The sequence below is a fragment of the Anopheles arabiensis genome, chromosome 2, assembly GCF_016920715.1.
Source record: "Anopheles arabiensis isolate DONGOLA chromosome 2, AaraD3, whole genome shotgun sequence".
NCBI lineage: Eukaryota > Metazoa > Arthropoda > Insecta > Diptera > Culicidae > Anopheles > Anopheles arabiensis.
Window position 1 is genome coordinate 12484770 of NC_053517.1, and position 26932 is coordinate 12511701.

Here is a 26932-nt window from a genome sequence, read left to right on the forward strand (position 1 = left end):
TCCAAAGCAGAAGAATGCTTCCAGTTGCATCGAATGAACTTGAAATAAATTTTTATTCATTTTTTATCACACCTACAATCCAAGGTGCAAGCAATTTTTAAGTAATAATCCCCGTACGACTGGTTTCAGGGTTTGAGGCAACCCTTGATGGTTGACGTTGTCATCGAACGCAATCCGTGTTTCGAACAGTTGACAGCAGACTCGCTCTCGCTCAGTCCGTATTGATTCCTGCAATCGAATCGTGTTGCGATACGTAGTCGCGTGCGGAGTTGATTTTAGTCAGTCGCTTTTCCTTTATTCCAGCCGCTCGATAGTGAAAATCATCGCGAAAGGTGCCGTAACTTGTCGCAAAACCCCCGCGTCGGAAGAATTTGTACGCCCAAAATCGTGCAGATCACTGCCCCTGTTTGTGCCTGAGCTTGTGCGAGTGTGTGTGTGTGTGTGTGTGTGTGTGTGGTAAGCAGAAGTAAACCGTGCTGTGCTTCTGTGTGTTTGTGTATGTGTGTGCTATTTTTCTTCTAGCGCATACTGAAAAGAAAGGAAGCAGCTTCCTCTGAGAGAAAGAAAGAGACGCAACACTCGATGCCACACACACACACACACGCACACAGTGACAGCACACGCATCCAAAGTGTGTATACGAGTTCGGATCGCTCACATTCTCTTTCCGTGCAGGTGCATAGAGGTGGAGCGGTGGACTGCTCGCTGCTGAGTGTGTGTCGTGTTTCTCCCGTGCTGCCTTGCTGCTGGTAGGCTTTTGCTTGCGTCGCCAATCGTCGCGCAAAACTGAACGCTCAATTCCTCGTCAGCCCGTCGGACGCACTGAACGTGTGCTGCTGGTGCTGCGTGTCCGCTGCGCTACACGGAACAAAAACGCACCTCTGCTTCGAGGTGGAGGAGAAAGAAGATCCTTTGCTGGGCTTCAGTTCGTTCAATTAAGAAGGTGACATGTTCAAAAGCGCGATTTACGTATAGGCGCCGCCATTGTGCACTCCCATTAGCGTGCACACACACGCGCGCGCACTCTTTGTCCTTCCCCGCCGTTCCTGGCCCCACGTGTGCTGTTCGGTGTGCTCCGGTTACTGTTGGTGTGGTGTGATCTAGTGTGAATAGATTGGTGTGTGATGAAGATGATGATGATGGCGATTGTGGAGTGATGTGAAATCGTGCCTTTTTTATTGATTACACTCGCGGTGTGTGTGTGTGTGTGTGTACACGTTTATTCCTGTACACTCGGATTCGCTCAGGTTCGATGGAAAAACGTGCTGCGGTGGTGATGCATTTCAGGGGTTTCTCGTGCTGTAGCTAAGGGTAAGGGAAAACATGGTGCTAGGATGGGTGCCGCGTAGTGCAGTGCAGAGTGTAAGGAACCAATGCTCCAATAGAATGGACCACCCCTCCTGTGGCCCTGCCTCGTATCGATTTCGATTGACGTTAGGTCAGTACATTTTTGCGGTAGAGAGGATGAATTTCGCTGCCATTTCGCTCTAATCGCCATGGCAAATCGCGAATTGAAAAAGCGAAAAGAAAAAGCATACCCCGTTTGCTTCCAACTAGCTCCCCCCTTTCGTGTGAACGTATGTCGGCCGTGTCGGGGCGGAAAAACGGAAGAAAGAAAGAGGAAAACGGCAAACGAGCAGAGAACAGCAGGCGAGTTGGATTCCTTCATCTTGGTTACCGAAAAGTAGCAAACCCGCGCGCGTACAACGGCAGTGTACAAGCCCCGTGTATTGTGGTGTGCGTGCGCACAGGCACTAGTGTGTGTGTGTGTGTGAACAGTACGTTAGGCGCACAGCTAACGGAATATAGGCGCGTTGTTATGTGAAAATAGTCAAGAGAGCGCGTGTATGCGAAAGCATCTTTTATGCTGGCATGAAGGGTGATATTTCGATAGTGCATACGACGAGCAAAGAATACAATACGTGTGTGTGCTGTGTTGTGTCAGGAACAAAACAAACAAACAAACAAAAAAACTATGCTGCGTAGCAAGGATGGGTTGTTTTCCTTTAATTACGCGACCGTCGTGTGCACCGTTCCACTAAATGTGTCGCTGACGCATCGCAGTCGTAAGAAAGGGAATCCACAAAAACCATAAGAAATGTTGCTTTTCTCTTACCTTCGTACGATTTCAGTGTGTTGTTGTTTTTCACCCCCCTTTTCGTATTCTTTTGGAAGGAAAAGCTGCGCTGGGTGGAAATAACTGGATGGAAAAAATATTTTGGAAATGTTCTCGGGCTACTTGATGTTTGTGTATGTGTGTGTGTGTGTGTATAATGGAGCCCAAGAAAGAGCAAACAACAGGAACGAGCGTAAAACGAGAGAGAATGAGTGTGTGTGTGTGCGCGCGGGAGCAAGAGTTAATTTTCATCTCGAAGCGATGAGACGTGGCCGCACCAGACAGAGCATCATCGCCGAGCAGAACAGCAGCACACACACGGAAGAGCGAGAGAGAGAGAGAGCGAGAGAGCACAAGAAGTGTGGACGGTCGTCGTCGTTGTCGAGTTTCTTCTTCATTACATGCACGTTTCGTTTTGTTTTGCTTCTGCAATACTTCGCAACGGCACCATTGGGGCCACCCTACTGCAGCAGCAGCAGCAGCAGCCACACCACTCGGTGCATAAATGCATCCTAATGGATTACGAATGCAATGACCTGGTGCGAGCTGGTGGGGAATTCTAAAGGGGGGAGGGGCTGGCTTTTCAATTGCACTAAAGCGACACGATTTGTCACGAAAGGAAGGCACGAAGAAAAATTGGTGTCTTTCCTGTGGTTGAAAGCCATTTTGTTTGACTAATGTTCAAAACAATGCTTTGATTTTGGGCCCGGAAATGTTTACATTTATGCTTTATTTTCCCCTCTCCATTCGTGTCCGTCTTTAGTCGTCCCGTCGTACTTATGGTACAACCTTATTTTTTTCGACGGCTCTTGGTTTCTCCCTACACAGTGTGTGTTCGTCTCTGTTTGTGTATGTATGAATGTGTGTGTGTGTGTGTGTGTGTGTGTGTGTGTGTGTGTGTAATTGTGTAACGGGCTAGATGAATCACGATCGACGATCGCAGAGGGGCATCGATGTGGCAGTGAAAAAGAAGCGTGCAGCTGCAATTATTGCCCCGAACATCAATTAATGTTGTTCCAAGCTTCTGCTGTGTGTGTTTGTGCTATCTGTATGTTGCTGCACTGTTACGGCGGAAGTGAAAAACACATCACACCCAAAGCTCTAACATTTCTATCGATTCCTATTCCATCATCATCCACAAATCGATTGCTATCTTTCTCTCTACCATTGGTACCGTGTGTAATACAATGATCTGATTATTTCAATATTGTGTGTATCGACAGCCCCGTTTCGCTGCCACAGTAAGCTTTAGCCCTGATATAGTGTGTGTGTGTGTGTACAATCATAGTTCAAATTTTTACAGTCCTTCACACGTGAAGTGACGACTGCCGCCTGAGTGTGTGTACTTGTGTTTGCAGCATACAGTGTTAGCTCGACGCAAAAGCCGACGATCTATATAGTAGTACCTCACACAGCCGGTTCTCCGGATTGTTTTTGTGGGGCCAACCACCTCTTTGTGAGCGCAAGTGACCCCTGCTCGGCAGTCAAACACTGCTCCAGTAGCGGAGCCGAAACGAACGCCGTAACCCTGGACACCGATATGATGAAAATGGATACGGACAAAATCATGGACGACGGGATCAGTAATTCACAGGTGAGTGTCAGTCTGAGCGTTGGTGTTACTCTGTGCATGATAGTGTGTGTGATCGCTTTTTACCAACAAGCAGGAATAAGCCGGGAAATTGTCGATTGGCCTTCTATTATTTGTATTATCCACGTACAATGGTAGAAAATAAGTTCCGGTGGTACAGTGTGTTCTGGTATTTGGACGGGATTTGAACTACATTCGGCTCCGACAGGAACTGAAGCGTCTGCCATGGAACCATGTTGACGTCGCGCTGTAGTGCAGATTATAGAGGTACCGATTCAAACACTGAGCTCGAGCATGGGAAAGCAATGTTGATTTGCAAGCAATGTATCATACCGTTCGCCTCAGATCGTCATAAGTCATTTTAGTGATCTACAATTTTGATTCATGTGTTACGATCCAAAACTCGCAAAAAGTGTAGCATTATCTAAAAATGCACTACCCATTCACGATATCGAAATAAATTACTTTGGGCCAAGTGTTTCATGGTCTTAAAGGTAACGAATAGTAAGATTTCATATATTTTGTTATTCGCGCTACACTACAACACGACGGCCCGTGACCTGTGTGTGTGTGTGTGTGCATCGAAAAGTAACAGCCGGTTGGAAAATGTGGCATTAAATTAGTTTCACTTTCACCTTTCCATCGATATATACACACACACACACACAGCAATACTTAAGGATAGATAGGAAAAGGATTGCAAATGGTGTGTGCAAACTGGGGAAAGGGGTAGAGGTGTCCGGAAAGGAAAATTACTGTTAGATGGTGGAACTCATTCGCCCAGCGCCCCCCGAAGTGTGGTGCAGCCAAGTGCAACGAACGCATCGCCCGCTGTCTTACGCCTTTCATTTTCAACCCGATACCACTTTCCATTCATTCGGTCGATAAATTTCCGTTTTCCGCAAACGGTTTTGTTGGGTTTTTTGCTGTTGTTGTTGTTGCTTCCTCTCACCCGCTTTTGACAGTAAAGTTTTCATTTCTTCCCCTCTCCACCCCGCAGCGCGCACTGGATTTACCCCGCCCTTCGGTATGTGAATTAGTTGTGTGCGTTTGTTTCCTCGATCTGTTACGATGATTAAATTTTTACTTTAATACGTAACGACATACACTTAGCGGTTGCTAATGAGCGCGTGCACACACGCACGCACACATCGTTGCAATTAATGCATTTTTCACGCACTGACCGGCCTGGAAGTGGAACTTTCTCGCCGTGAGTGAGTGGATGAGCTTGACTTGGCTTGGCGGTTGCTGCTGCTGCTCACCTTCAACCTGCCGCCGCCCGGGCTGAGCGAGGTTCGTAAAAGAGAAAGTTCTTCATTTGCATCCGTGTAAAGGGGCGTGAGTCCGCACCTTTTTTTTTTTTTTTGGGGCTACCACCGAGGCGAGGTGTGCTTTTGTTGCTGACGGCGAAGAAGGAAACAATAAACTCAAACTCTGGGGCTGACGAATGAGGCCAGTGGTGGGTCTTCCGTTGTTGGTTTGGTGCGGTTTTTGGTGCAACCGTTCTGATGCGGGGTATGTACCACCCCAAATAGCTTGATGTTAATGCTTTTGCCCTTAATGCGGAGATTACGGCTCGTGTACTAAAGGTACACAACCAGCCTGGCTGGCGGTTGCTACAATAGATGTACATAAATTAAACAATGAGGTTCTGCAGGTTCTGCTTTTTTTGCGCTCTACTCGAGCTTTATATGGATTTCGAAGGCTTACGAAGACGCCCTCAATGTCCATTGATCGAAATTCATAACACCGATTTTTCAATAATGATAATAAAAAAACAGCTTTCTGGCTTAATATTTAGAAATAGCCAAGGACTAATTCGTGAAGAATATTGAGACATTTTTTCACGTAATTTAGGAACTTTAAGCCATGTATCAATTTACGATACAGATATTAGTATCTTCAGCATAAAAGAGTGTGCTGATGGCTGATGATGTTTCAAGATTTCAAGTTTTCTTTTTTCTAGATCTAGTCTTATGATCGTCCCATCTGGGCATAACGTGACGCTTTGTGTGAGATATGGGACGACTAGGAGCATTATCCAACATCAACTATAACAGACAAGCCAAATATATCGTTGCTTAATTCCTCACACTGGCCCTGTCCTGTGGTCCTTCTTCGTTGATCAAAAAGTATGGCTCGTCGACACCTGTGAGCTTTTCAGCGTGTATCGTTTTCGACGGCTCCGTCTGGATGTGAGGATCACCCAGCGGCCTGACGAACTGCCTTGGTTAGAGGACCCAGTGAATACTAGTGATACTCACCTTCCTCGCCGACGAAATGGTCAGACTTGGAGACCTAAAGACAAGAACTTTACACTTTTAGATTTGTTCTCTCGCTCTCCATCCATTCGTTCATTTCAGCTCCAAAATCCTCAACGTTTGTTGTACATTCGACACAGTAATTCGATTCCAATCTAAACAGCCTGCCTGTTACAATACAATTGCTCGTTGGCCGTGGTGCCGCCGTAGGTCTCACGTGGGTCGTCTGCGGCAATGCTTCATCGATCATGTTCACCTACAGTAGCGTGCCGGGGTACTTACAGTGGCCGGAAATGGGTTACACACCAAAAAAAGGGGGAAAAGGGAGGAAGTTAGCAAAAGGTAGCCGGCTACAAGGTAAACACGCTTTTGCATGACCCAAACGTTGAAGACCGTGAATGTCTTGCGACAGGGCTGCCTTTTTCTCTCTCTATCTCCCCCTCTATTTCACTCATTTTCTATCTCACAACCACATCGACTGTTTGATACAATGCAAGATCCGATCTGTGCGCGATCGCGTGTGCAAGCGGAAGTGACCTCGCAGAAAGGGAACCCCGATTATGCACATAAGAGAATGAACGCGTGTGCTGCGTGCGTGTTGGAAAGAGGTAAATGGTGGAATCGAATGGGGCGCACCATTTAGCCACCATCTCTATATGTGCATGTGGTGGTGGTGGTGGCAGGCTGACTGCGTTCTGTTTAAGTTTTTTTAGCGAGATACTACTGTCGGAAATGTTGTTGGTTGGTAGGAATCGTGTGTCGTTTCAGTAAGCCTCGCCAAAAGTTGAACGAACGTTATTGACCTTTTTTCCCCCCTTCACACACCACTTTTGTAGGTAGTGTGTTGCAGAGTGTGTGCACTGTGTCGGGGACTTATTTTTGTTACAAACAGGCGAAGGCGCACGTTATTTAAAAAACAAACCATCGCCAAAATCAGAGCCAAGTCAGCCAAACAGCGGTAGACAGACAACGACGATCCAGGGAATGGTAGGTAAACATCCCGACGATAATGATTAAGGATAGCAAAGAGCAAACAACACAAAAATGGGGTGAAAATGGAGATGTGTCTTGTTGGAGCAAAAACAAATGACCAATAATGGAGCTGTGGGGTGGTATTGCTCCCTTTGCCCCCAGCTCCGATCGTGTTTATGGGCGAAAAGAGCATAAAAATGATGTGCATAATAGGGCGCGATGGTGATGCAATTGCTTGCAACCATCACCACCGACTAAAATTACCAATTGCAATTGCAAGTTGGGATAGGTCGGAAGCAGCATCATTTGTTCGTGTGTTCGCCTTTCCACTTCGGTGAGCCGCGTGCGTTCGTCTTCGTGTTGTCGTGTTTGCCAAACGGTTGGCGGCGTCCCCCCAATGTAGTGAGTGAGTGAGAGAGAGAGAGAGAGAGAGAGAGAGAGAGAGAGAGAGAGAGAGAGAGAGAGAGAGAGAGAGAGAGAGAGAGAGAGAGAGAGAGAGAGAGAGAGAGAGAGAGAGGGGGAGAGAGAATCAATGTTGATGTTATTATAAAATGAAACGTTTTGGCATATTTCAGTAAAAGTAGGATTAACAGTCATAGTAAGATGCCAGAATTAGTAAAATAATTTTTATCTTAATTATATTGTTAATGGTTGTTTATGAATAGTGTGGAGTCTATCTGATGGTCTCACGGCTGAGCGTCTCGTGTTAGGCACCTTTGAGCAAGAAACGTCCATTACTCACATACACTAAACTTCGATTTGCTTAATTTCATCAGCTTCATCATCGCTGGCACAAATAATAATACATCCAAATCAATTCCATCGATTCCTCCCTCCCTGCAAATATACCTTTCCTATCTTATCTTCCATCCGCTTGATGTCTAGTTGCGTGAGTCATGAACCAATTGAATTGTGTGTATGTTGGGTGGCACACGAACATGATAGGCGCATATTTCGTACGTAAATGTTTAACTTATGATGTGAAGGGTGCATTAAAATAAGAGCGCTCGAAGGAGAGCAGAGCTGCTGCAGTTAGTTTTCAGTATCATACTGCCACTTCTCTTCGAGGCACTTCTCCTCCTCTCCACCCACGATACTGCCCGATCATCACAGGCCGCGAGTTTGTAATTAGGCACCACCAATTGTGCATATGCTAACTGCAAGAGTGGTCAATCTGTCGTTGAGACGAATGGGGGGAAGCACAGATGGGTTGGAGATGAGTAAACTGCGAAAACATTATTGGCGACGACGGACGGCCCACTGACCTCGTGGTCCAAAAATAAATCAATTTCTGTACTGGCGAGCAGCGACTATATAGTTCTTAACTCTCTGCCTCTTTACGTCGTCATCGGTCATCGCAGAAAATGGAAGCCGCAGATTGACAAAAAAAAGAGAGAAGAAGCTGATGATCAATGTTTGCGACACGTCACGCGTAGAGTGTCCAGCGTGTAGCTTTTAGTTTGCGTTTGATTTGTTGTTTGCATTTATGATGCACACCGCAAAAAAGGGGGTTGGTGGTGTGGTGATCGCGTGTGATAAACCGACTGACCGACCAATAAAAGCTTTTCTTGTTGTGTGGATGTGTGCTTGTGTCTTTAGATAGCACCATTAGATAAGAAAAATGGTTCGATTAGAGTGGGAGATCAACACAATGTAGTTGTTGGTGGCTTAGAATGATACGATGGTCTACACTGATACTGCTCTTATCTTATGATGCGAATGTTAGTATAATGTTAGTGCACTTCTGTAAGACAATAGATCCTAGTGTTCCAAATGAATCTCAAACATAGTGGAATACTGTGTCCTTTTTTGAAGAGTCTACTCTTTTTTTGTTGCAAGAAATATCATAGGAATCTTCTATTTAGAAAGCTTGCCCTTACGTCTTCAAAGCGCCTACTTCTTTTAACCTGTCTTATGTCCTCAATTTGCATAAATCATTTGCAATAATAGTTGTTCATATAATTAGAATTCATCATTTTGCCTTTCGCCGCCTTTGCTCAAGATAAGAAGCGACCTGCCACTTTCTGTTCTCTTGTTTCTTTTCATATCTCTTCTTACACAAGTTAATGTGTGGTTCGATTGATGTACCATGTCTGCTACCTTTTTTTAATTACACTGCATCCTTTAGACCACCTAGACAAACCCTCAGACCGTTATTAGTTGCTGCCTTATCACAGTGTTGGGCTCTAGGGACTAGTTTTGGGTATTTCTCATTCAAATTCATGAAATTTGAATAAATCTTTGAAATGATTCAATGAATCTGAATCTTGGTTGCAAAGATTCATGAATACCACAGATGATCTTAAGGGATTCATGAGTCTCAAGCGATCAATACATCTCCAAAGATTTGTAGAACTTGAGCTTCTCATTTTTCTTCTGCTTGGCGTAACAACCTACGAGGTCATGCAAGGCTATACTGGCGTTCAAGACATCTTGGCAAGTACCACGCAGCCGAATAGTTTGTTTTGCTACGGGGAGACAATTCATGTGAGGCTTTGAATCCCCGGAGTAGTATGAATTTTAATGGATTTATGAATCTTGAATTAATGAATCTTTAAAGAATCATTTGCCTTTCGAGATTCATGAAACTTTGAAGATTTATTTATATTTCAAAATTCATGAATCCTTTAAGATTCATGAAGATTTGAAGGGTCGATTTGAGATTCGAATCACTCATCACTGAAGATGCATATGAATGAGTCTTAACGTCTAAAACCCAACACTATTAAGGATCCAATGTCCTTAATAGTGTCCTTCCAAAGAACTTGGAAGAATTAAGGATTATTTTACTTAGCACCTTATGACCAGTATAAACTAGTTTGTAACAGGATAGGAATTAGAAATTACTTTTAAGTGTGGTTATGTAGGCTCGTTGTTGCCAGATGACTAATTAATTAAATAAATACGAAATAGTGCTTCGCGAGCCAGGTGGGAAAAGCACTCGTGCGCCAAAACCACGACCGCACCGCTAGAAGCTGCTAACATAACAGTGCACACAATTATGTGTTCTGTCACCTACTTCAAGGAACTACCAGTAACCGTACAGTGTAACAACCAGATAGCATTCGTCAGTTGTGGCAGGTCGTTGTTGTGGTTGTTGTTGCAGTACAGAGGAAGGAAACCTTCGGCCTGGAGGCGATGCACGTTGTCACCTGCGCATCTAGTACAAATACAAAGCTGCTGCTGCTAGCCTTGCTTCAATTGGAGGCCGTGTGCGCGTACGTTTCCCTACGTCTGTTTGATGCTCTCTGGCCCCATTTTCCCCTGGTGTGGTGGTGGAGCCCCAATGGTGCAGGGCAAGCGCACGACCTGAATCTGGTGTATCGAGGTCATTGGAGATGAGAAGGTGGATGGCCAACGTGCGCTATACAAGTGTGTGGTGGTATCGCGCTTTTGGGAGTGTGGAGTATCTGTGTACGATGTATGTATGTGTGTGTTCGACGTCACTCCAGCAACCTGTTCTCTCGTGTGAAGGGAAGTCACCACCGGAAGGTGACTGTGGTACTACTCCCACGGTGTAGCTTCTGGTGGTATCGTCGTAGAGGGGGGACGTGCAAGTCAGCCTGGTGTGTACCTTTTTTCCAGAACAGTAGTTAATTTCATCGATAAACCGCACATTGGCAGAGCACCGGAACAAAGGGCAGAGGTAAGGCGGATGGGGTGGGGGTCCCATTCGCGTGATTTATGGCTTCGGTGGAAAATCAACAGCCAAGATATCGATGTGCTGCGCGTGCTCTTCCAACATGGACGACAACCGACACCCGTTACAGCGTGTTCTAATTGTTTATTATAGGCATTGCTTTGGGTCGTGTTTGGTTAAGGGAAACATTTGTCTTCATTTTTAGTAGGTTCGCGGGGAAGAATGTGTCTGTGTGCAGGAATCCAGGAAGGAAAAATGTCCTTCGAAAGATCTGCTTGCTTATGGTGATAATTTATTCAGCTGGTTTAATTTCAATAGGAAAAGGTGACTCATTGCACCTCTCTCACTGTGTGTGGGGTGGTTTTTACGCATCCCCGAGAGGTTTGTTGAATCACATTGCAATTTGCTATATACATGCTGATCGAAAGTGTCCACCGAGTTCGACTCGTTTGAAATAATGAAGAACAAAACCAGTTTCAGTTTCAGTGTATGTAAAATTCACCTATTTTTTAAAAGCAATACTTCAGTAAAAACCGTTCGATTCGTTTTCAGAATCATTTGAACCTGCTGCAATTGCACTTAAATTTCCTTTTTATTTCCATCCGATTAACACATGATCTCTTGTGCCTTAACCTTATTTACCAGCGAGACTGATCATTCCACGGCACACATGGTTCGGGTTGTGGGTTTGATCCATTTTTTACGCTTTATTTTCCGATAAAAAGCTAGCCAAAGCACAACTCAATCCATCCAGACCTTCACTACCCCCCATATAATTGCCTCTGCACGTGCATTACTTGCCGCTGTGAAAATTCCATTCCGAGCGATGGTTGCGCGTGCGGTGGAAAACGAAAATTCAGGTCACGCAACTCGCGCCTCGCAGCACTGGCAATGCCCATCCCCCAGTCCGCAGCCGTCCATTGCACTCTCTCGAGGCGTGAAGCGGCGTCTTCTCCACAGACTACTCTGATACATTTGACATAATGTTTGTGGTTTGTCTGTGTATCATCTCTTGCACGTGGAGTAGAAAAGTGGCACACGGGGGTAGCCTCACTCGCTCACCCGGCGGTGCTGCCGTATCATCTATTGCCCTACGTGAGATTGGATTAAAAATTCAAAGCCTTTTTGCTGTGTCTCTTTTCTTCCTGGCTTGGCTTCGGCGGCGACTTTGGCCACTGTTGCCTGTGCCCTACAAACAACCGGCAAACACCACTAACAAACTGCGCCCCGTCCGAGAAAGTTACAGCCCAAATGACCATTTCCAAGTTGAAAGTGAAGGGGGGGGGGGTGTTTTCGGCTGTCTGCCACAAGGTCGACTGTCGAAAGGAAAACTTTTTTTCACGTGTGGTTGTGTGGTGCTATACATGTGGTTTAAATCAGTCGGAGAAAAAGAAAAGGAAACGAACAGGTAGTACGGGAACCGAAAAGGAAAGTTTCTCGAACCGCTTTACAAAGTGAAATAATTGCATATTTATGAGAATATTCACGTAAAAGTGATAGAAAGTGATCATTTTGCTTGGTAGTGGTACCATGTAGAGCATTTTCTTAACAGAAAGAAAAGCAGGTAAAAACCAAATAATAAAGCTTGGTTTTATGCTGTTAAATATATCCCAAGCCGCTCTAAACAAAGCTTCTCGGACAAGAAGATATGTGTGCTACAGGTTCGGCAGGATGTTCCCTGCACACCTCCTCCATTTCAATCTAGACAGGATCGGTGTCATCTCTCTCTACGGGCCCCGTTTGGTGCCTATCTTCTCCTTTTTCTATGCGAATACCGGAAAAAGGTATCACAATAATCGGACGATTAAAGAAACCTGCCCTAGGAGAGAGAACCAGTTTTCCATTGAACGACCATCCCGGCCCGGCTCCGTATCTACTGCTGTGCGCGCGCGTACACGATCCCACAGTCTAAAGCCTTCCTGCGCTCTGCAACCTCGATCACACACGGCAACAGCACCACGGGGTTAAAGACTGTGTGTGTGCGCGTTCGCAGTAAGTTTGATGCGTGCTGCAAAGGAGTCTCCTAGCGGAAGAAACGAACCCTTTTATTATTAGCGTGGATATGAGCAGCGGGGCTGAAACGGGGACCTCTAAAACTAGTTAGCTTCTCTAGCCTGGGTTGGTGGTGTCTGTCGCCCCCGTAGGGCGAGAGGGACGGATAAGGAAGGGAGTAGAGAGGGAAAGAGATTGTGTGTATACAGTGTGGACAAGAAACAAACCGGAATAAACGGATGTTATAAAGCGGGTGCGGTTTGCCGGGGTCGTCATTCGATATCATCATCCCCATCATATGCCCGTTTTTTCTCTAGGTGATCTTGTGCTCACGAGAATCCGCGTAAAGAAGAAACGTACTCACTGCAAGATTGTATGCATATTGCTTTATGAGTTTGAATGATTTTCACTTAAAGTCAACAAAACTTTTATTACCTGGGAAATTTTCATGGGTTGGGGATTTCCACTGGTTTTAGAACTTCCTGTGGAGCCTATTCCACATACATGACCACGGCTGATGAGTCACCGTCTTTCGAAACCTCATTTGCTACTGTATTTACAATCTTTTTACTCTCTCAAATAATGGGCTCAGTGTGTGGTGGGTGTACAGGAAAACAAGCCACCTCGCCTTGTTCGTAGGTGCCCTTAAAAAGATGCACACGAGAAGTACCTCTAGCAACAACCACCGTCATCGATTGCAAAAACCACAACGCGTTCGTCTCGGCTTAACATGTTACCACCGATTGCAGTATGCCGTGACATGGCTTTTAGTGCAGCCCAGCGTCGTGTGTACCTGATGAGACTAACGGATGGCGCCAAAGACGACGACGACGACCTATTGGAGAAAGAGGTGTGTCGCGCCAGGCTACTTCGTTAATAGCATTCACCGCACCGAAGATGATGATGGATGCAATGCGGTGAAGCAACTATAAAGGCAGACTGTGGCGCGCACTATTCTCTTGATTTGTATTGGTTTGGTTAAAGGTGTAGAATTGTTTAGCATCTTGTTGTGGCTGGAACAAAAGGTATGTGTGTGTTGCTGCACGAAACGATGTTTCGAAGTTGTTTTCTCATACCGAGAAAGGCGACCGAGGTTGCAAAATCAATCCTGAAATAGTAGGAGTGCATTGTGGTAAATAGATCGTTTGAAGTGAAGATCAGCAACCTTATCTTTTCAGTAGTAGGTACACTCAACAGTCATGGGTTCAAGCCTAGAATGGACCCTCCCCATGTAGCAAGGACTGACTATCCGGCTGCGTGGAATGAATTAAGTCTCGAAAGCCTTGTATAGGCCGGCATGTCCGCGTAGGACGTTACGCCAAATAGAAGAAGAAGAACGCTCAACAAGTCAGCGACATTTGCGCTTGCAAGCTGAGAGTATTATGATTATGAATTCATAGTAAAACACATTTAGTTTAGTATTGGGTTCTAAGTGTGGGGTTTAGTATTGGGTACAGTGGATGTCAATTACAATCACATTTTGGAGCGAGTTTGTGTTATCAAATATCGATTATACCAAATTAGAGTCGTCTGAGAGCCTTTGAGGGAAGTTTTCGGTGGTATGATTGCCAATTCATATGACTTATTCTTACATAGGAGATATTTATAGAACACATTGAAAGTAAGTCGCATCATTAGGGTCTCTCGAATTTAACTAGTGCTGTTACATGGGTAGATCGCACCATCGTTTTGAATTTGTATGAATCTATTCGACCTTTCGAATGTTCTTACTCCATTGCTCTTGGCTCATTGATCTGATAGCACATATCTGAACGCAAATATTAACAATATTTCACTCTCTTTACGCTTGTGCGCTTATGATCTTGTAACCGCAGCAATTGTTACTCCACAATGCTTTCATAACCCACTTGTTCCATCTACGCGAACGGGCGCCTGGTGGTGTGGTGGAGCATGATGATAAACCTTCCCGCGCTTTGAGTGTCACATATTTGCATTCATTAAAAGGCGAAACACCCGTATTGTGTATGCGGGTTTTCCCTTTTCAGCCGTCATAAAGGTAAAGGTATGGGAATCATCTGTGGCGCCCCTGACTGCCTTGCCTGCCTGCCTGCCTGCCTGCCTGCCTGTGTTTACAACCATTTGTTTCAGAAAAATGATTTACGCGTGTGCTTCTGCTTTCTGTGCAATGCCACCGCGTTGTGGCTCCTTCTCCTCCTCCTCCTCCCGTGGTGTATGATGTGACTTCGAAATGCGGGGAAACCGTTGCATCACACGGATGGATTTTGTTAAATTTTGCGCTTTATCATCACGCGTACCAGCTGACGCAAGAGGTAGTTGGTTCAACGTGCTGTTGTTGCGACGGTGTGTGTAATAAGCCGTGCTATAAAACTATTACCACTTTTGCAGAGTGCTCACTATTGTGGCGGCGGGGGTTGTCTTGCTGGTTGGAGCCGCCAGCGCATGTTGGAAATTAAATCGTTTTCTCGTAACTGGGCCAAACTGCCTGCTGGTGCTGCTGCAGTTCGTGGTTGATAATGTTTTCGCTTCCCGCCGCCCACAACAGAGTATGCCATGCCTGCCAAAATCATCCGACAATTGGCTAATAGATTGGTACACGATTTTCTTCACGATCCTCATCCACGAACACACCACCACACGCGATTGGTGGTGAATCTAAGTTCACTGTGAAGTTCTTCAAACCAACTCCACCAATGGTTTACTGTGTGTTTGGGCGGGTGCTATTGGTATTGCTTTTGCGCCACATTCAATATTGGGGCGCTTTTTACGAGCGTTTTGTGGTAGCAATTGGGGGCATTTTGTCTCTTTCTTTCTTCTTCGATTTCGAGTGTCAAATGTGCCAATGAGTGTGCACATGCACCTTCACGACGTGTGTTGTTGCTGCCTGCCACCTTCAACGCCTTCGCCGATGACAAAATGACACTTTCGCGGCTTTGGCAACACCACACGCCACCACCACCACCACCTTTCCTTTTTCTTTGTACATCCATTTCCGTTCGTTCCTGGACACTCGTAGAGGGGGGGGGGGGAAGGGGGCCTATTTGCTTTGCCAGACATACGCACACGCACACTTTCCTTCCCTTCGGTTGACCGTGGTTTACTTTACCGCCTGACATTGGCCTTGTGCGTGTTTTTATCGATGAGTGTCGCACTTTTTTTTCCCTCCGTGTTGATTACCAGATGTTGCAAAAAAGGTTGCCTTATAACTTAACACAGCCTGATAAAAAAAAAAAAAAAACAGATGAGGAAAGAGAAATAAAATCTACAAAACCAAAATATTGCTCTCACCTCCCCTCCTCCCCTCCCCCCAACTCAACCAACCATTGCTGGTCGGTCGGACGTCCATGGAATAAAGAATAACAACAACACAAAAACTGTCCCATCCATTTGGCACCACCATCGGCATGTGGCCGCCACCGTTGGCTTTGGCAGGGTGCTTTGTGCAGAAGTTGCAGTTTTGGTGCGTTGCGTTGTGTTGTGCTCTGGCACAAAGAGAGACACATTTTTCGCATTATCACAAGCGGCGGCGGCCAATGTGAGTCAAGGCGAGAGATGTTCTCGCTTTTTGTTTTTTGCTGGATCGATTTTTTGTTGCCCTAAAGGTTTGTGGATTGACGGGGGCTGCTACACACACTCGTACATTGCAGTGTAGTATACACACCTACCATGCCCGAAATTTGGGTCAAACAATGCTTTGCTCGTCGGTCCAGTTATTTGTTTTTGTCTCATACACTGGCGTAATAAAGTATTCTCACGCTCTGTGTGGTGGAACTCGGTACGATTGTATTATTCAAATGCGGGACAACATGTGCTTTATACATGTCTACACGAGTTGAAGTCATTGTTTTTGATGTGATTGTGAGAAGAAAAAACTAGGTTAAAATGAATAGGAATATGTCCAAATATTATTGCAACTTGTGCTGCTCTTCTTCATTCTCCATTTATTCAACGACACGTTTCGACAGGCGTCCACTACATCGGATGCGCACGTACCTTTCGAAGAAAGCATTTCTCTGCGGATGTTCAAAATGATACATTAAGAGAAAGATGCATTACACTTTTTCTACACCGGCATATGGAGCACACTTTCGACCGGAATTGCAATTACCACCAAATCACACACACACACACACTGTGCAAAAGGACGGGGGGCCAGTGTACGTGCGGAAACACTTTCACTGGAAAATATAATTTTTGCACTAATCGCTTTGCAACAATCATTAATGTGTGTGTGTGTGTGCCTGCCTACACACCCTTTTGGAGTGCAGTAATGCCAAGAGTGCACATGGTTGATGGTGTGCTGCTGCTGCTGCTGGTTGCGAATTTTCGTACCATTCCCATTTCTGGGTCATGTGGTCGTCGTCGTCGGCCGTCGCTGTGCCATTTTTCTTTCAATGGCCTTCCTGGGAACATCAAACATTTGTTTGAACAATTGCACTCCTCCCCCCTCCCCCACCCCCGCCACCATTGTTTGGCTGGCAGTGGGCATAGATGGATGGCCTTTCACGACGGTGGTGGCCTTAATATAGTGGGACCGCCACTGCTGGTGGCGTTTTGCCGTGTGCTGTTCAGGCCATGCACGATTTCTCACTGTGGTGGAGTGAACGAACGTGGAAGCCTAAAAGCAAGAGGAAGAAACTCGAATTATTAGCATTAAATTATCCGGATCCTATAGGCGGAAGAGCGAAGAAGTTTTTCCTGCTAATTTGCGAACATTTGGTAATCGATCGGTCACGGTAGAATGGGGATGAGAGGGGGGTTTGCATCAAGCGAGACTGGCTGGCTTCTTGGCACTTTTGCGTTGACTGTGGGTGATGATCGATGAGAGAGAGAGAGAGCCTAGTGATGATGATTATCTTGCTGTAAAAGCCCACCTTTCCTGTTTGCTTTTAGTGGTGTGAGCTATTGTTAGGCATTAGGGGTTGTTGCTGTAATCGTTACCTTTAGTATGAAGTGAAGCGTGTGGCCTTAAGCTCGGGAGGAGTGCGCTTGAAACCAAAAAGCAGATACTTCTCAGCTCCAAGCGATTACTTTTAATCCCTACAGGAGCGCTCACTTAACCACTTGCGCTGCCTTGCCAAACATCGTATGAGTAACACACAGTTCCAAATAAAGTATTAGCTTTCTTAGCTTATAGACCACCTTGCAATGCTTGTCGATCAGCCCAAATGAGCGTTCCTTTGCGTACATTGTTTCAGGAAGTAATATCATTCACCAACACAACGCACAGCATTTCCGGTTGATAATAATCTTCTTTTTTCTCTCCTTTTTGCAGTACACCACCCAGATACTGTACGATCCGGCGAGGAAGAAAGAACCGTCGCCGACGTTTCAAACCGAGCGCGATACCTGTCTGTCGTACTTCTCCAAATGGAACGAGGCCAACCAGGTGGACTTTGTCGAGCAGCTTCTCTCCCGCATGTGCCATTACCAGCACGGACACATCAACGCCTACCTGAAACCGATGCTCCAGCGCGACTTCATCACACTGCTGCCCAGTAAGTAGGAAGGCAATGCCAAGGGCGAGAGAGCGAGAGCGAGATACAGAGCCCTTTGCCTAACGACGCTCTAATCGAACAAATCGATCGCAACGACATCCAAGCAACCAACCCCCCGTCGGCCAAGATGGAAAGGGGGAGAGAAGCGCTTGCACACCTTGCCAGTAAAAGTGGGTCAAAGTGAGACTGTTCCCGAGTTAGTGAGAAAAAGAAGAGGAAGAAAAAACGATGGTCTGTGATGTGAGGTTGTCCCCCGTAGGTCAGGTTGTGTGGCACTGTTGCGATATCCATCCAGCCCAAGCCGAGATTGTTGGGACTTGAGTTCTCGGGTTGAGAATGCCTGGCGGGGGTACCACCATCATCATCTCATCATCCATCTTGCCCCGCGGCACCAGCATGTGTACGGTGTGAGCTTTCGAAGCAGGAAACAAAATGGAGAGAATGAAAAGAGATCTCCTTGTACGCCGCGTCCGTACCCGTTAATTTCTACGAACGCCGCAAGAAAGGTGCCAATAATGTGGCCGCATATTCCGGGAAGCACATTCTCTTTCACGCTGACCCGGCTTCGATGCTGGTTTTGGTGTGTTTGTTTGTTGCCTTGCTGCAGGGGTCCCTTCGCCTAAGCAATATTAGAACAAACTTGCTTGCTTGTGAAGTCATGGATCGGGTGCCTAGACCAATTGTACATGTTTGTACGTTTTGAATGCTTTTTCTTAAAGGTTTTGCAATTATTTTCGCAGCTCATTTGGTGAGAAAATCATAAAAAAGAAAGGTGGAAGTATTTCGAAAAATTGTGTTCGCTACGTGGCCGTCCTGCGCATGAAGTCCTTGGGTACACCCTTCACACGTTGTGTGGGAATAGATTGAATTGATTTTCCTTTTCGCTCGAAAATCCCTCCAGCTCTCCGAATTGGCTTATTTAGCGAGACTTTCCCAATGTGAGGCCGAAGGGAAAGAAAACAGCTGGATAACAGAACAGCCAGCGGTTAGTGGAAAATTAGACACACTTCCGCAAATGATGGCCTTCTGAACAGGAGGTTGGGTGTGTAATTCCTCTTTTCCTTCCACCTAAAAGATTCGTTATAATTCGTTCCCACACCTTGTGTAAACTTCGCTGTCCGCATTGGTTTCGCTTGTCTCGTACCAAAAAACGCTTAATACTCAATTAACCTACTTTGATATCGGTGGAGGCTTCTCGCCATACGGCGGCAATGTTCTACGGAGATACACACACACACACACACAGCAGGGCCAAATGACCTAACGTGGTAAACGGACCTACGAACGTGTTCGAGTGAGGGATATCGTTTTGGTGACCTATTTCAACCTAAAGACACGAGAGCCTAACCCAACCCGGGCCGGTGCTTGGTGTCCCCGTACTGTAACACGAATGGTGGACGACCCGTGTTGTTTAGACCATTGGAAGGAGGAAGATGACCGGAACTGATCGAAAGTGATTGAGCAACAACAACAACAGCAACACAAAAACTACCAACCCATGTTCCGTGTCGGAGGGAACGGATTGTTTTTAGCAAAACGACCGTTCAGAATGTCATTAGCCTAGCCGCCAGGCTAGCTAGGCGCGGGGTTAAGTGGAAACCTACCGACGGTAATCAACCGTCCATGGATAACCGCATCGGATTATGGATAATTGTCAGTGTTTGAGTCACCCGCCAAAGAGCTGGCGTGGTCCCACCGTCTGTCATAAACATTATGAATAGAGGGAAATATTGCTGTACACACTGTAGTGGTGGGAGCTCGGAATCGGACCTACCCAATTCCGATTCCGGAACCGATTCCAGAGCCGATTCCGGAACCGATTCCAGAGCCGATTCTGAAGCCGATTCCGGAGTTGGATTCGAAATCCATACCGGAATCGGCTCCGGGATCAAAATCGGGTCTGGAATCAGAATCGATCGTGGAATCGCAATTTGCTCCGGTAACGGAATCAAAATTGATTCCTTAGTTAGAATTAGCTGCGGAATGAGCATCAGTTCTTGAATTGAAATAAGAAGTTTCAGAAGGGAAATCATTCCGGTAATCTCCATAAAAATGGATCGTTCACAAGTAATTCTTATTGCGGCTTTCAATACGTTGCATCATTGTATCAAAACGTCTATTCTTATGGAGATGCCGAAACCGACTCCGATTTCGAAGCGGAACCAATTCCGGAACCGATTCCGATTCCAGAGCCGATTCCGGAGGTGATTCCGGAATCGCCGAAAACATCAGTTTTCCCATCACTAGTACACAGGTGTAGGCGAGACACGACCTAGATGTACACAGCTCACAGCTCACGGTCAACTGACCTCAAATCAGTTTAGAGTATTAGATTGAAGTGAGCTGTTAACGGTAGAGACAGCATTTGTGGAATGGGTTCTACAAGCGTGTAATTATAGTACGACATTTTGTTGACCCTCCCGGTACTAAAACTTCCATGTTGTATGCGTATATTCACATGACTGGTACTTCGCATTGATGTGATTTGGTTGAAAATAGCAGAAGAACTTGCTGCTCCAAACCTTATCCAAAAATCACGAACAGTTTATTCTGTCTGAGTTTTGATGTTGTAGACATAGCAACCCGCGACGTACGAATGTACATTCATAGTAACCATTGCTATGAAGTTTCCCGTTCATCACCTTAACAAACACATTGGTTCTCAACAAAAAACAAAAAAAAAAGAAACGCCCGCCCTCCTTCGTATCGTGTGACATTTGACACAGTTTCACATACCTTCTGGTGGTCGCTATTCTACTACCCCTTCATAAATGGCTCGTTAACAACACCCGTCGCGCTACATAATCGTTCGTTCGGTTCTTTGTTGACCGAGTCTCCCCTTTGTTGGCCGAGACTACTACCCTTAGTGGAGAAGGTATTTGGCGTGCGAAAAGTGTTTAATTAACTGCTATGAAGGAAATACATTGGTTACAACAACAGCACAAATGGAGAAACACACGAAACTGAAAGAAAGGCAATGGTTTTAGTTCGCTCCCCTCTTCCCCCGGGGGTTCAAAGTTTGTTGAACCTTTTCTTTTGCTCGGGTGCTCCTTATATTGCATGTTGGATATGAATCTTATTTGGAATTTGGCGTCCCGTTCGTCTACTTACCTAACCGCGGGTGTCTGCCATTGTAATTATCCTTGCAAATGAGCTGATTGAGGAGTTCTTAGGTGGGTTGGTACACATTTTCCTTTATGATGTGCAGCTTATAGTATAACATTGGAGTAGTACCACCTCACGAGGTGCGATGCAGGTTCAATTTCCCTTTGACTATGATAACGTTGTATGCAAAATGAAGAATGAATTTGAAAACAGCTTTTAACGGGATTGAATTGTATGCTCTAGCAGAAATGCATTGCTTTAAGTTTTTATTGTTAACTTCCTTTCAAATACTTACGTCTTGTTTTTTCTCTCTCTCTACAGCAAAAGGATTGGATCACGTGGCAGAAAACATTCTCTCCTATCTAGACGCCAAGTCGCTGTGCCGGGCGGAGCGCGTTTGCAAAGAATGGTCCCGCGTCATCTCCGAAGGCATGCTGTGGAAGAAGCTGATCGAACGAAACGTCCGCACCGATTCCCTCTGGCGGGGGTTGGCAGAACGCAAAGGATGGTAAGCTTGATGGCGTGGAATGTGGACGCAACTGCAACACCTTAACAACAACAACAACACTTCTCTTCCTTCCCAAACCAGGATCAAATATCTGTTCATACCGCGGCCAGGCGTCACACTGCGACAGCACAAGTTCTACCGCGAGCTGTTCCCCAAGATCATGAAGGACATCGAGGCGATCGAGAACAACTGGCGCACGGGCAATCACAACCTACAGCGAATAAACTGCCGGTCAGAGAATTCGAAGGGCGTCTACTGTTTGCAGTACGATGACGACAAGATTGTGTCCGGGCTGCGCGACAACACGATCAAGATCTGGAGCCGCTCGACGTTGCAGTGCTGCATGGTAAGCAGCGGTCGCTGAGGGGAGGGAAGACGCTTGTCGACGCGATTTCTAATCCAATGTCTTGTGCCAGCAGATTCTTACAGGACACACTGGCTCGGTGTTATGCCTACAGTACGACGATAAGGTCATCATTAGCGGGTCGAGCGATTCGACGGTGCGCGTGTGGGACGTGAACACGGGCGAAATGGTCAACACGCTGATACATCACTGTGAGGCGGTACTGCATCTGCGCTTCAACAACGGCATGATGGTAACCTGTTCGAAGGTGTGTATTTAGCGGGAGGAAGGGTTTGTTTGGGCGTGTGAGATACTTGTGGGAGGTTTGAAGCTCATCTTCTATTGCCGCATTGCCAGGATCGTTCCATTGCCGTGTGGGATATGGTGTCGCCGACGGAGATTGGACTGCGGCGCGTCCTGGTTGGACACCGGGCGGCCGTCAACGTGGTCGACTTCGACGAGAAGTACATCGTGTCGGCATCCGGCGACCGCACGATCAAGGTGTGGAACTCGACCAACTGCGAGTTTTTGCGCACGCTGAACGGCCACAAGCGGGGCATCGCCTGCTTACAGTATCGCGACCGGTTAGTGGTCAGCGGTAGCTCGGATAATTCGATAAGGTACGGCAAAAATCTGGAGGGTGGGGTACTATCGTCCGCAAACAACACACCCACACACACATCTAATCCACTACATTGATGTTAAAACTCTTTGCAGACTATGGGACATCGAGTGTGGTACCTGTTTGCGAATTCTCGAGGGCCACGAGGAGCTCGTTCGCTGCATTCGGTTCGATTCGAAGCGCATCGTTAGCGGGGCGTACGATGGCAAAATCAAAGTATGGGATCTCCAAGCTGCCTTAGACATTCGAGCACAAACCAATACGCTGTGCTTGAAAACGTTGGTGGTAAGTGTCGGCTAGAGTTAGGTGGTAGTTGTTCCGATCAGTCCATTTGCTAACCATCTGTTCTCTTTCGCACGACAACACACACACTCACACAGGAACACACCGGTCGCGTATTCCGGTTGCAATTCGACGAATTCCAGATCGTGAGCAGTTCACACGACGACACGATTCTGATCTGGGACTTCCTTAACTGTTCGCCGCAGGAGGAAACGACCGCACCGTCCTCCGGTGGCAGCATCGTCCCGGTAAGCACGCATCACCACCCCACCTCACTTCCTTCCAGGAGTTTGATTTCCATTTTGGCTTTTTTTATGTTTTGCAGAGCAACCATCACAACAACAGTGGCAGCAGTAGCGGCAGCGGCTCTATCGGTGGCGGACCAGCGATCGGTGGCGTGGTCGGTGTTGGCATGGGCGGTGGAGGGGGTGGCGGCGGGGGCGACGGTGGTGGCAGCAGCAGCAGTGGTGGAGGCGGTGGCAACCTAAACGGCAGCCTAGCGCTGCAAAACAGGACAAACAACAATGGTGCCGGCAACAACAACAACAACAACCTGCAGAACGATGATCTGAGCGACTAAAACTGATGAAATCTTACATCTTCTTGTTTGGAGTTGAGCTGAGGAGTGTGTGGCGACGACGACGATGATGATGACGATGATGATGATCGATCATCGGGAATCTGTGGTGTGAAGAAGAATCCGTAATCATCTCTATACATACCCCCCTTCCCATCAGCCCAAACCCAACTTTTTTTCTCAAATGAGCGCGCGTGATCTTATTGTAGAGGAAGAGGAGGAGGAGGAGGAGAAGAAAGCGGTTTGCCTTTTCTGTTTGCTACAAACCACAACAACAACAACATTCATACACACCGGACATACATAGATACTCACATGTTCACACCCAATATAACGCGCGCAGTGATACTCTGGATCCCCTTTTTTTCTTTACCTTTGAATTCGCCCCTCCTCCCTCTCACCCCCCTTCCACCTTTTCGGAATTTCATCCTGGCGCTTGCCCGTTCCATTTTATTTATTAAAATAATACAAAGTATATGCAGTAAACAATGCAACAGCAATCGTGGCTTTTGCAGCAGCCTGGCGGGCCGCCGCCTCGCCGGGCTTCTGCACAGTGTAATTGAAGGAAAAGAATGATTGGTTTACCTTGCAGTTGAAATCGGTTTACTACGATCGATGGGAGAGAGGCACAGGATGCGCGAAACACAAGACACGGAACGGCCAGCACCCATTGCGTGTATATGTTTTGACGTCTATCTTGGTTCTTCGCTAACACCTCTCTCTCTCTATCTCTCTCGCTTGCTCTTTTTCTCTTTACCTTGTTTTCTCTCTTGCTTATTCTAGTAGCCAACTGCGATTGTGCCTGCCTCAAAGAAATTGCTTCAAGAAGTGTGGCGGAGACAATTCGTCATATTCTCCGGTTTTTTTTTGCACGGCGATCGCATTAGTCTACACCTGTGTTTAGCTCGTTTTCTGACCTTATGTGACTCAGTATTGCTAAGTCCAGCCGAGGATGGAATCGACGCTTGTCCTAGCCTTGATGTAGAGGAAACAGGAGAGATAGAGAGCGAGAGAGAGAGAGAGAGAGAGCGAGAGAGCAAGAAAGAACATGAATTGAGAACAAGAGAGAGAGAGAGGGAAAATGAAGAAAAAAGAACAGGAAAATTGGAAAGAAACAAAGGAAAAGTAGAAAAAAAGTTTCGAAATCTCTAAAACAGCCCTAAAACAAAGAAGAAGAAAAAAAACAAGAGAAAAACACACGACGCCACCCCTTGTGATGAAGAAGGCAGGACAGATCAAACGGAACTGATTCATTAACAGAAAAAGAAGAAGAAAAAAAGCCCCACAAAAACTGAAGTAGCAGTAAATGATTGAATAAAGCAAAAAAAAAAGAAAGAAAGGAAGGATGAAAGAAAACAGCAAACACAGGAAACGTGAGCACAGAATATAATTGTAACCTCTCTCGAGCAACAACAACACAAGCAAAACAGAAAATGGTCTGAACTTATGAGTGTAACATATAAAAAGAAGAAAAAAAACTAAAACAAACTAAGGTGTATGTGTTGAGTTGTGTGTGTGTGTGTGTGTGCGTGTATGTGTGCATGCGTGTAAAAAGAGAAACTTTATCGAAAGGAGAAACCGCAATGCAGATGACAAAACATAACATGGAAACAAATGCCCTCTCTAGGAAGGAAAGTGAATCATATACAATGAATAAGCGTTGTGTTACGCGCGCTGCATTGTTGCATTGTTGCGTGCTGTGCTGCAGGTGATCCATTCGCGACTGCGCACCAAACCAAACGCCTTTGTTTAGCGCCACGCACGCGATGGAATGTGTTTTTCTCTCTCTTTTTAATTTCAATTGCATATACATATGCGTGTGTGTGTGTTTGTGCGTGTCGGCCGAAGGATAAAAAAATCAATAACCGAAAGTGTGTTCATGGTGTAGACTGTATGTGTGTGTGTGGGTGTGTGTTCTCGCACGAGACTTTCCCGCGTTTCCAGCGCAAGAATTCCTTAGTTCCGTTACAATGTTCTGAATTGGAAAGGGCGGAATGTATGAGGATGCACCACCCCTCCCCAAAATACACTCAAATATAGGGGATAAACGCGTAAATTTCGATCTTACTAACAAAGCAACACAACAAAACCCAAGGCTGTTCGAGTGGAGTGTAGTGGAAGTGGTTGTAGAAATGGAAAAACGTTAGCATAAACCGTGCTGTGTGTGTGTGTACAGAGATGTGTGCAGGGAAAAGGGGTGAAAGGCAAGAGGGGAAGAATTGTTAACAGAGGGGAGAACACGAGAAAAAGGGATGAAAGAGTAGTATTGACATTGTGCGACTGTTACTAGAATTATAATAATTATTATCATTTTCTAATTCTTCTTAGCACGAATTATTATCAACTCTACAAAATGATCATTATGAAGCAGTTTTATTAGTACATCTAAGAGAAAGGCTGCCCGGGTGTGTGTGTGTGTGTGGCGGGGGATGCTGCAGATTTGAGTAAAACACTAGAGGAAAGCTTCTTAATTGTGTGTTGCTATTTTTTTTAAACAAAGAAATAACAAAAAGGAAATGAAAGCGGTGATTACGGATTAGATGCAAAAGAAAGTAACAAAGAAGCTAATCCCTTTGAAGAAAAAAAAACCACTGACGTTATAAAAAAGAAACTATAAAAGAAACAACACATTAGCAAAACCCAAAAGGGAAAACAAAGGCTCTCATTGCAACACACACACAAACTCAAACGAAGGTAAAAAAGAAGATATATTTATTACATACTGACTACAGTAAATTGAACACAGGGGGGACGAGAAGAATGAGAAGAAACGCAAAACATGTGAAGTAAACAGCAGACAAAAGGAATAGAAAGCGGAAAAGGGTAAAAAGCATATAAATTATGATAAAAAGAAAACTAATCCAATAAAACAAGATCATCCTTCATGACCCGTTTAAAAACAAAGCAAGAAATGAGACAGAAAGATATAGAAGTAAAGATAGAAAAAAGAGAAGAAGGAAAGGAAAGCAGCTCGTGTTTATGTGATGAAACAAAACAAAACAAAAAAAGAAGAAATGTTTTAGCGTAAGAGAGAATGTGCAAAGCAAAGTAAATAAATATAATAGTACACAAAAGAACAGCAACTTACATAAATATATAAATAGCTTTCACATGCTCGCATCTCTCTCTCTCTTTCTCTCTATCTCTCTCTTTCGCTGTTTTCATCTCGCAAGAGCAAGATGGGTGATGATAAAGCAAAACAGGCAAAAATACATCGATCCCCCGTAGGTGGGCACGGGATGAATTATATATTGAATTATAGAGACCACAACAGACAAAAAAACACATCCACAAAAGAATAAAGAGGAATGCATCCTTGAAAAAAAGATAGGGAAAATAACATTACCTGTGTACACGTGAACACATCGGTCCTCTTAACCATAAGTAGTGTACCGGAAAAGTAAAGCAACAGCGCAGGCAGGCGGCAGTTGTAATGATATACGCAG

General features: G+C 45.6%; 1 protein-coding gene across 5 annotated transcripts; it reads left to right on the forward strand.

Annotated features, from left to right (window-relative positions):
* The first annotated feature begins 179 nt into the window (after nucleotides 1-179).
* On the forward strand, nucleotides 180-25957 carry LOC120904058 (beta-TrCP). Of its 5 annotated transcripts, XM_040313803.1 has the most exons (11): nucleotides 180-332; nucleotides 676-749; nucleotides 3340-3710; nucleotides 17827-18049; nucleotides 21476-21662; nucleotides 21744-22008; nucleotides 22082-22273; nucleotides 22363-22625; nucleotides 22723-22912; nucleotides 23008-23157; nucleotides 23235-25957. In XM_040313803.1, exons 3-11 carry the CDS (start codon nucleotides 3657-3659, stop codon nucleotides 23487-23489), a joined length of 1779 nt encoding a protein of 592 aa, XP_040169737.1. In that variant the 5' UTR covers nucleotides 180-332; nucleotides 676-749; nucleotides 3340-3656; the 3' UTR covers nucleotides 23490-25957. The 5 variants fall into 5 exon arrangements, with proteins under 5 accessions (XP_040169737.1, XP_040169748.1, XP_040169721.1 ...); XM_040313814.1 differs by lacking the exon at nucleotides 676-749 and having other exon boundaries at nucleotides 180-373; XM_040313787.1 differs by lacking the exon at nucleotides 676-749.
* The last annotated feature ends 975 nt before the right edge of the window (nucleotides 25958-26932 follow it).